Here is a 10,311-nt window from a genome sequence, read left to right as displayed (position 1 = left end):
AGAGAGAGAGAGAGAGAGAGAGAATGAATCCCATTCATGCTGGTCTCTATAGCCCAGACTGGCTTTCAACTTATAAACCTACTGCCTTACCAAACAGAGTAGCTAAGGATACAGGTATGTGCTGTCACACACCTTTTCTCCTTTGTCTCCTAATAAAGACAGTATAATTTAGTTTTAGAGTTCATATGGAGAATCCATGATAACGTCATTCATATCCTGGTCCTTAGCTTAATTACATCTGCCAAAATGCTTATTCCTAAAAGGTTACATTTACTGGTGCTAAGGAAGCTGCCCTCCAATCTACACATATACATTGTGGAGCATGCACACACACACACACACACACACACACACACACACACACACTAGATACCTATTAGCATTTCACTTTTTAATTAATTTATTTATTCACTTTAAATCCTCATATCAGCCTCCCTCTCCACCTTTCCCTTCTCCTCTGAGATGGGGAGCCCCCCTCATGTTTATGATGTTATTTACTGTGCACATTTTATTCTGATTAAAATGTGTTCCTTATTCCTAAAGACTTTAGATATCTTGTTTGTCTTTGAGTTTTATCAGTTTTAATTGTATTTGCCTTATTGGTAGTTTCCTATGCTTCCTTAAAGAATTAATTAACCTAACTATTTGGGAACATAATCATTATGTGTACATGGAATATCCACCATGTTTGTGTACTGAGTGTTTGATCTTGAAATTGTGGCACTATTTGGGAAAATATTTTAGACTTTTGATAGTGCAGCTCAGATGGTCAAGGACAAAAGGGCATGGCTCTGAAGAATAAATCTGGTCCCTTCACTTTGAATTATGCTTTCTGTCTTTAAATTTTTCTATATTATTTGTGTGTGTTGGGGATTGCAGTTATAAAGTATACTTGCAATGGGCAGATGCCACGTTACTAAGGAATACTCTAACCTTCAATAGCTGCATTTTTAGAGAAGTTTCACACATTCTTTGTGATTATGATGAAGATACTCAAGTAAATAAAGTCTACTATCCATAAAGCACATCAATTTAATAGTATGCATGGCCTTCAGTAGACTAACTTCAATTACGATGCTCTGATAATGACAACAAATTCATCAAAACATTGCCTGGGATGCTACAGTCTCATGGCAGAGCATTTGCCTAGGATGCATGAGTCTTTGGTTTTGGTCCAATGCATTATAAAGAATAAAAATCTAAAAGAACTAAAAAAAATTGCCAAAGGGATATTGGCAAGGAATATCACTATATTTATTTGGTTATAGTTTAATGTTTTAATCTCCAATAGCATATTAAAGCAAAATTCCATTTGAAACTTAAGATAAAAATCACATACACTGATGTTATGATGTACAATTTCTTAATGTATAAAGGATTTGCTGTACTTCCATTGTGTGTAAATGTTCTGTATAGGTGTGAGAGGGTACATACCTACGAATATGCAGAAGCCTGAGGATACACAGACTACTAATCAAGAGCTTGTCTCAAAAGTAAACAATTATAAAAAATGTAAACCCATTTCAATGTTTCATGTCTGATGAGGCAATAAGACTACTGGACTACTATAAATGAACCTGAACAAAAATATCCTAAATTAAGATGACACATGAAAAGTTCTATGTGTAGACATAGAGTACAAGACTGATGAGCACACTGCCACCGAGCCACGTTTAAGACAAGGTAAATTATTAACTTTAAATGTGCTCTCACTTTCATAAGTTATTTGATGAAGGTATTGTGGAAGTATGGCTGAATGCCATTTCTAGAATACTTACACTACGAATAGTTGGTGAATCCTTGTAATAAAGTCACATAGACTATGGAAGTATGTTTTCATAGTGGAATCCTCTGTTTAATCACCTATGTTGGATTTCTGATGCCAGATAAATTTCAAGTTCACTCCAAAAGTTTTGGCACTCTTTAGTTTCTTAGGGTTTTAAACACATGGGTTTCAATGTCATCATCTGACACAGAGCACTTCAAGAAGGCTTTTAAATGGAACCTGCCTAGGTTGCTAAGTTCAATCACTGAGTCGCAGTAAACCTGCGGTACCAGGACCTAGAATTGAAAGCATGAAGTATATATCTCACTATGCTTTTTGCTCTACTTGGCATATCACATAAGAAGTTGCTAATGCAGAGGCCCAATTTCTGTCTCAAAATGTGTCTATTCTCATTAATTCCGCTGAGGCCCACACCTGAAAGGGTTTTCAGGTGTGAATTGATGGAGCTTAATGTTAGAAAGCTTTCCTCAATTCTTTACATTCTGTATTACTCACCTACAATATACTGAAGTAATTTGAAGAAAGCTTTTGTACATTTTTTAACTTCATAGGAGACAACCTCGTGCATGAATTCTCTTACAGGCAGTATATGTGGTACATGCCTTCCAACAATGCATGCAGACAGACTTCAGTACATGTTCATTGGTTCAGTAACACTAGAAAATTTCTAGTTTTTACATGAATCAGATTCTCACATACAACTTTCTGATTATACACTAAAGTAAGAGTTCATACAATCTTTATACTCTTGAGCTTTTTCATCTGACTTTGAGTAAGGTATGCATGGGAGGGAGAAAAACTTCTGTATCTTGTACACTCACGGGGTTTCTCCCTTGTTTGAGTTCCTTCATACGCAGAAAGGAATATTCTCCTGCATTATTTCCACCTCATGACTTCTCATGTGTGTGAGATTTTTGATGTTGAGTGAGTTGTCTCTTGAAGTAGTAAGTCTTCCTACACTGTTCACATGCATAGGGCTTCTCACCTGTGTGAATTCTCTGATGTTGAGTGAGGTGTGACATCCAGGAGAAAGCTTTCCCACACTCTGTACAACGAAATGACTTCTCACTTGCATGAGTTTTCTGATGTAGAGAAAGATGTTTCTTGGAAAAAAATGCTTTCTTGCATTCTGCACATTTATAGGGCTTCTCACCTGTATGAACTCTATGATGCTCAGTGAGCACGTACTTGTTATAGAATGCTTTTCCACACTCTTTACATTCATAGGGCTTCTCACCCGTATGAGTTTTCTGATGTGCAGTAAGCCCAGACATGCTGTAGAATGTTTTGTTGCATTGCTTACATTCATAGGGCTTCTTCTCATCCGTGTGAATTCTCTGATGTAGAGCAAGCTGTGTCTGAGAGTAGAATGCTTTCCTGCACTGTGAACACTGAAAGAGCTTTTTATTTATATGAGTTCTCTGATGAACCGTGAGGTGGGACTTGCAGTAAAATGCTTTCCCACATTGTTTACATTCAAAGGGCTTTTCCCCACTATGAATTTTCTGATGAACAGAAAGGTTCTGCCTCCAGTTGAATGACTTACCACATTCTTTACATTTAAAGCGCTTTTCAGTACTATGAGTTTTCTGATGATGAGTAAGTTGTTTCTTAAAGTAGAAAGCTTCGGAGCATTGCATACATTCATAGCGCTTATCCCCTGTATGACTTTTCTGGTGCTGTGTGAATTGTGACTTATAGTAAAAATCTTTTCTACATTCTCTACATTCATGAGGCTTGTCACCTGTGTGACTTCTGTGATGTACAGTGAGATGTGATTTATAGTTGAAAGATTTTCCACATTCTGTACACTCATAAGGCTTTTCACCTGTATGACTTCTTTGATGCTCAATGATTTGTGACTTGTAGTAGAAATATTTCCCACATTCTAGACATTTGTAGGGCTTCTCATCTCTGAGAGTGTTCTGATGGTGAGGCTCGGTGTGGGAAGCTTTCTCACATCCTGAGCTTTCATATGGCTTCTCCCCTTTGTGACTTCTCTGTTTGATCAGGCGTGACTTCCTGCATTGTCTGTGTGTACACTGCGTCTCCTCATTAAGACTCTGACAGTTATTGAGAGGTGACTTATAATGGATGCTTTTCTTACACGGGTAACTCATCTGACTCCTCGTGTGCTGTGACAGCTGGCAAAATGTCTTCAAACATCCTTTATCTTCATAGGATTTTGTCCCTTGTTGGATCTTCTGTGCTACCTTCAGGTCTGCCTTGAAGGGGAAGAATTAATTATATTTCATATACAATAAGGCCTTTCCTTAGAATGCACTTTCTGACTTTGGTTTGGAATATATACAATGAGAAAGGAACCCATAGCTTAGTGTTGTTCTCTATTGTGTAGCTATTAACAGCCAGTGGGAGATGAATGTAATAAGTTTAGTGATAATGGAAAATTATTCTGATATCACCATCAAATTAATTTGCCAAAATCTCAGTCAAAGTTCACAGTAGTGCTTTCAATATATTTGACCAATATATTGTCTTACATTAAGGCAATAAATATTATTTACAAATGAATTTTCATATATGAGATACCTGGTAAACTCAGTAAATATTTGAAATGTACATTTGTGTATACACAGGTTTAAATGTATGTCTGTCTGCATGTGTGTACGTGTGTGCATGTGTGAGGTTACTAGAGGTTGATGCTCAATGTCTTCATAAATCACTATTTGCCCTATTTTTTGAGATCAGGTCTCTCACTAGACCTGAAGCTTGCTAGCCTGGAAGGAATGATAGGTAGCAACCCCCAGTGATCCCAATCTCTCTTATTTTCATAGCACTGGTTAAAGATACATGTTGTCCTAACTAGCTTTACATATGGGGGATGGGGATCCAAACTGAAGACCTCATGCTGTCCTACATCAGCATTTCACTAAGTAAACAATCTTCCCAAGTCTGAGTTACTTTCTTTTATTTTTCAAATTACATTTCTGTTTGTGCATGTACACATATGCACACCAGGGCTCACACACGAAATTCAGAGAACAAGTGTCAGGAGTTTTCTTCATTATCCATCATAAGGAGCACAAGTCTTGTTACACACTGAGCCATTGTCTTTGTTTGGGTTAAGTTCTTGGAGAAGCATTACTAAGTAATTTCCAACATGTATGTCTAGATCTGAAGTATGGTAAGAGCTCATGTTAAATATTTTACTTACTTCAACAATTTTGTCATTTGATGTCTGGGTGTTGGCAATTTCAACTTGCCACAAATGTCCTTTGTGATTTTCCTGATCAGTCTCCTTCTGGACAGGTTTTTTATGAATACCTAAAATGATATTAAAAATATCACTATCCATGAATAATTCTGAAATCCTTTTCATGTAACTCAAATGTAAAGTATGTCTTCTTATTCTCATGGAAAGTATAAAATAATATTGACTTATGATAACAGTATACATTTTCAGTTACTTTGAAGAATATAATAAACTGATTTACTTCACCTTCCATTTGTGCCACCATGCCCAGCACAATCTGATTCTTTTCTTTTACATCTGAAATTATCATCATCCTTTTGATGAGTCCAATGATGAGCACTGAGGACGACATTGTATCTTGGTTATTGGGAGCATGGGTCTTGAAGGGCGGCCACTGCACCCATGTTCTCATCATGCATATACCCAGGATGGGATACTTGCATCATGCAGCTGTTCTATGTCTCACATCTGAAAACTCCATAGTAGCTCAATAATTCTCTATTGTCAACAACTGTGTATATGAGTTATTTTTTCAAATATGCACAATATTAATCCTATAGAGTGAATACTGGCAAACATATTTTTTTATCTATATGATGCATCTTCACTCTGGGTTTTGCTGGTTAGAAATTTTAAATTTAAAACAAAGACATTCATTTTCTTGTTGTTGTAGTTGTTTTTGTTTCAGACATGTCTCAACTAACATATTCTGGCCTTGAACATTATTATGTGGAGAATGACCTTGAATTCCTCTCACTTTGGGGGTTATAAGCATGACCTACCATGCCCTGATAGATCTATATTCCAGAGCTGTTTACATTCTATTCAGAAGTCAACACACATGGCATATGAAATTGTGTTTGCATGAATTTCTCCAGCTGTTTCAAGACTAAAGGCTTCCTGCTAAGGTATCTGTTCCATATGTACAGTGTAAGACATATCTGTCTGGGTTCAGTCTGTTTTTTTTGTTTTGTTTTGTTTTGTTTTCGTGTATGGATATGTCCTTTTTACAGAATCATCTTTTAGAGTCCTTTTGTTGAAACATAGATTCTTGGTAATACTACTGAGAAAAAGCTAAAGTTGTGTGAATATAGTTTTGGATCATTGCGCAGGTCCATTACAAGCTCTGTGCGAAACGTTTCTGCCAACAGCTTGCTGTTTTTGTTCGTATGGCTCTTGTAGCATTATTTGAAAGAAGGTACAAGGAAAAGTTCGGCATCACCTTTTCTACAGGATTCCATTGGCCAGTTTGTATTACTTCTTGTATAACATGTATATAGACAATATGTTTATATTTTCCTGTTTTCTAGAAAATTCCTGGGAGTGCACTGAATGTGTGCATAGCTTTCATTAAGAGGATCTTTTAGGGGCTGGCTAGATGGTTCATCTGGAAAAGATGCTTACTGTGCAAGCCTGGCACTGTGAGCTCTATCCTCAGAACACACATAAAGGTGGAAGAAAAAAACTCCATATAGTTGGCCTTTGACCTCCACATACATGCTATGGCACACATGGCCCTGCCACACAGCAGGCCTATACAATCATCATCATCATCATCATCATCATCATCATCAATCATCATGTTAAAAATTAAAAACATTTTGACTAAACTGATTGCATTAATATATGAACATATGACATCTTTAATTACTCTATTGTCTTTCTCAATTTCCTTTTAAAATGTTACATGTATTTATTTGTCTATATGTGAGAGTGCACACATACTACACATGTGGAGGTCAGAGTACAAACCCATAGGAATCTGTTCTTTCCTTCTACCACACTGGTGTCAGTGACTGAACTCCAGCCTCTTTATCCATTGAGCCAGCATGCTAAACTCAATTTCACCACCGTTACAGATTGAAACGCACACTCTATTTAGAATATTACTAGGTGGCTTAGGGTTATTTGGAGGCAATTTTAAATTACATTGTTTTCGCCAGGCGGTGGTGGCGCACGCCTTTAATCCCAGCATTTGAGAGGCAGAGACAGGCAGATTTCTGAGTTCGAGGCCAGCCTGGTCTACAGAGTGAGTTCCAGGACAGCCAGAGCTACACAGAGAAACCCTGTCTCAAAAAAAAAAAAAATTACATTGTTTTCTTCATTTCCTATTCACCATGCCCATTACTCATATGTAGAAAAGATACTGAAATCTAAGGATGAAATTCAGCTGGTAGAGTATTTGCCCAGCACACAGAGTCCTGGTTTCAATCCCCAGTACCACATGAATTATGCAGAGTAGCGCCCATCTCAGAAATTCAAGGTGATCATCCCGAAGATAGAGAAGTTGAAGTCATCATGGGCTGCATGAGATGCTGCTTAAAAAAATAGTTACTGTCCTGGTTGAAGATCTGTCTCAGGATTACTGAATTTGGCTGGTACATATAAAATGTAGAACTTATTTTTACCATAAAGGGGAGGAAGGAAAAGCTGCAGATTTGCTATATTGATTGTACAACCTATTACTTGTAGGTAATGTTTAATAGCCTTTATGGACAGCTGGGCCCCTTGGGGAATACCTTTAGTCCCAGCATGTGGGATGCAGAAGCAAGCAGAACTCTCGGTTCAAGGCCAGCCTGGTCTACAGAGACAGTTCTAGGACAGTTAAAGCAACACAATCACTGTCTTGAAAAACCAAACAAACAAACAAAGAAACCAAAGGAGGAAATGTATAAGAGATAATAAAAATGAAACAGAGACAGATAAGAAAAATGGAAAAGAGGGTTAGGTAACAGGAAAATAAAAACAAAAATAAAAATGGAAACAAACCCATGAAAGGGGAACTGAAAACCACAAGAGATAATGAATCTGGTGGAAAAAGAAAAAAAGACAAAGTTATATAAGCCTACAAGGAAGAAAAAAATATAAACACAGAAGAATTGAATCAAAAAAGAAATAAAGTAAAAACACTAACCATGAAGTAAAGAGGTTGGGGGTAGGGCATTTTTATCTGTCTGCTCTGAGAGAACTATCTATCAGGAAGGAACTAACGTAGTGTGGCAGCTTTGGGCATGTTACCAGGATCTCATCTCAGTCCTCTGTTCTCACCTTAATACTTGGTGGTGTTTGCTGACTGATAGCTGGCCTCATTAATGGTATGTGTCAGCAATAGTGCATCATTCGGTTAAAAATGTGCATGTTTTCATATGAGGAAAACACATCAGAAACAGCCAAAAACTAGGTGATGGGTTGATACAGATAATTCTTTCCAGAAACCCCAAAAAGGAAGAGTGTGGTCAGGGCTAGGTACGTTGGTAAGAAGTGTTCAACATATCCAATATGGTAACTGCCCTCCTGCTACCCACTATTGCTCAGTATGCATTCACTAACCTGGAAGGCCACAGACAGAGAATTCTCCCACAGGCCATGGCCCAAATCCATGCTCCAACTTGAAGATCACCTCAGGTTTGGTCATGCAATATCCTGGTAAGTGGTAAAAAAAAAAAAGAAAATGAACAAGTTTTGCAAAAGTGTTAGGGGCTGTCCACTAATGAAAGACAAAATTCAGGACCTGTGCTTTGATCAGTAAATCAGAAACTTTCCTTAGAGGGTTTACACTTACTCTCTTCACTGACTGGAATAGAATCTTCAATCAGTATAGTGATTTCCAGAAAACTTAAGAAAACGGAGTGAATAGAGGATAAAACACAATAAAAGAAAAGAATATCTAATACAAACTAGACAAGGAACTGAAGAGATGTTAAGTTGTTAAGGCCACTAGTAATCAAACAGATGACTTGTTAAGGCCACTAGTAATCAAACAGATGACTTGTTAAGGCCACTAGTAATCAAACAGATGACTTGGGTTCAGTTCCCAGCAACTATATCAGGTGGCACACAAAACCTGTAAGTCCAGTTCCAGCAAATCTGACATGCTCTTTTTGGTCTGTACATATTCAATGCACATAGTATAAATGAAACTAAATTTTAAAAACGTTTTAAACAAACTTCTAGGCATGGTAAAGCATGTATCTAGCCCCAACACTTGGAAGCAAGAGGCAGGCAGATCACTCTGAGTTAAAGGTCAGTCTGGTCTGTGTAATGAATGGGGAAAGCCAGGGCCATGTAGTAAGATTCTTTTTCAAAAAAAAAAAATTAAATTAAATAACCCAGGCAGAGTTAAAAATCAATAAAATGTAAGAATCATTCAATATACATGATCATTGAAAAGAAAATGTTTTCCCTTTGTTTTCTAGAAGGCAAGGACAACAAAACAAACAAAACAAAACTGGAGAGGTGAATCATACACCAACCAGCAAATGACTCTATCACATTACAGTCAAAGAGGCAAATAGCAAAACAAAGAGAACTGCAAACACTTTACTGGGCTATAATGGTACATGACTTTATCCCAGCACTCAGGAGGAAGCAGAGGCAGACAGATCTTGGAGTTTGAGGCCAGCCTGGTTTTCAGAATGGATAGCCAAGGCTCCATAGAGAAACCCTGTCTTAAAAAATAAATCAAAAAGGAGGGGGAAATGAGAGTGAGAGGTGAGGGGGAGGGGAGGGAGAAGATGGAGGGGGAGAAGCAGGAGGAGGAGGAAGAGGAGGTGGTGATATTATGCTGCATAGACAAGAACACCCCCTAGCCATGTGTCTAGCTGTCATCACACTCCCCAGCATTACAATGACTTGAAAGCTTCACATGGACACAGCAACAAAACTACAGGGACAATAACCCCAGGGAACACAGGCACCAAAATTCTCAACAAAATAAAAAGCCAACCAGCACATAAAACAATTAGAAGCTATGGTTATGTGTGAATCATACTTTAAATAGTGACACTACTCAAAGTGACTTTCCATTTCATTAAAATACTCAGTGTTAATACCAATGATATTCTTCAGAAATAGAAAAGCAACCCAAGATTACAACTAACACATTCAAGGAAAAATATTGCCAATTGTCAAAGCAACTCCAAGGAACAACCCTGAAGTCCCTGTAAGAGCAACACAATCATAAACAGTAACGAAAACACCAAGGCACTGGCTGGCATAAAGACACACACACACACACACACACACACACACACACACACACTGAAACAATTAGATAATCTAAGTATAAAAGCCTGCATGTTCAGTGTTATCCTCTGGATCTAAAATGTCCTCCAAAGACTAGATACTCAATTCTTTGGTACCAGTCTGTGGTGATGTTAGTAGACAACTATCTACTGTGCCACATAGACTACCACAATTCACTGAAGTGAATGAAGTCTTATGGTGACATGGACACACTGGAAGGGGTTATGGGAAGCTATAGTGCTGTCATTTCCTCTGAGCTTAAAGTCCAGTAGCTGCAGTGACCTGC

The 10,311-nt window shown here is 37.7% G+C and overlaps 1 protein-coding gene and 1 pseudogene across 1 annotated transcript in view; both read right to left on the bottom strand.

The window, feature by feature from the left end:
- LOC116101198 (zinc finger protein 850-like) overlaps window positions 1–9,265 on the bottom strand; it is a 42,566-nt gene extending 33,301 nt beyond the window's left edge. The window contains exons 1-3 of the mRNA XM_031384853.1: window positions 8,331–9,265; window positions 4,962–5,071; window positions 2,681–4,011 (exon numbers count right to left, since the gene is read on the bottom strand). Coding sequence (XP_031240713.1) covers window positions 2,681–4,011; window positions 4,962–5,071; window positions 8,331–8,415 — 1,526 coding nt within the window. The 5' untranslated portion in view covers window positions 8,416–9,265. The remainder of the gene's footprint in view (window positions 1–2,680; window positions 4,012–4,961; window positions 5,072–8,330) is intronic.
- A 619-nt stretch (window positions 9,266–9,884) lies between these two features.
- LOC116101197 overlaps window positions 9,885–10,311 on the bottom strand; it is a 6,427-nt pseudogene continuing 6,000 nt past the window's right edge.

Source organism: Mastomys coucha, unplaced genomic scaffold, assembly GCF_008632895.1.
Source record: "Mastomys coucha isolate ucsf_1 unplaced genomic scaffold, UCSF_Mcou_1 pScaffold21, whole genome shotgun sequence".
Lineage (NCBI taxonomy): Eukaryota > Metazoa > Chordata > Mammalia > Rodentia > Muridae > Mastomys > Mastomys coucha.
This window is presented reverse-complemented; position numbering and strand designations above follow the sequence as displayed.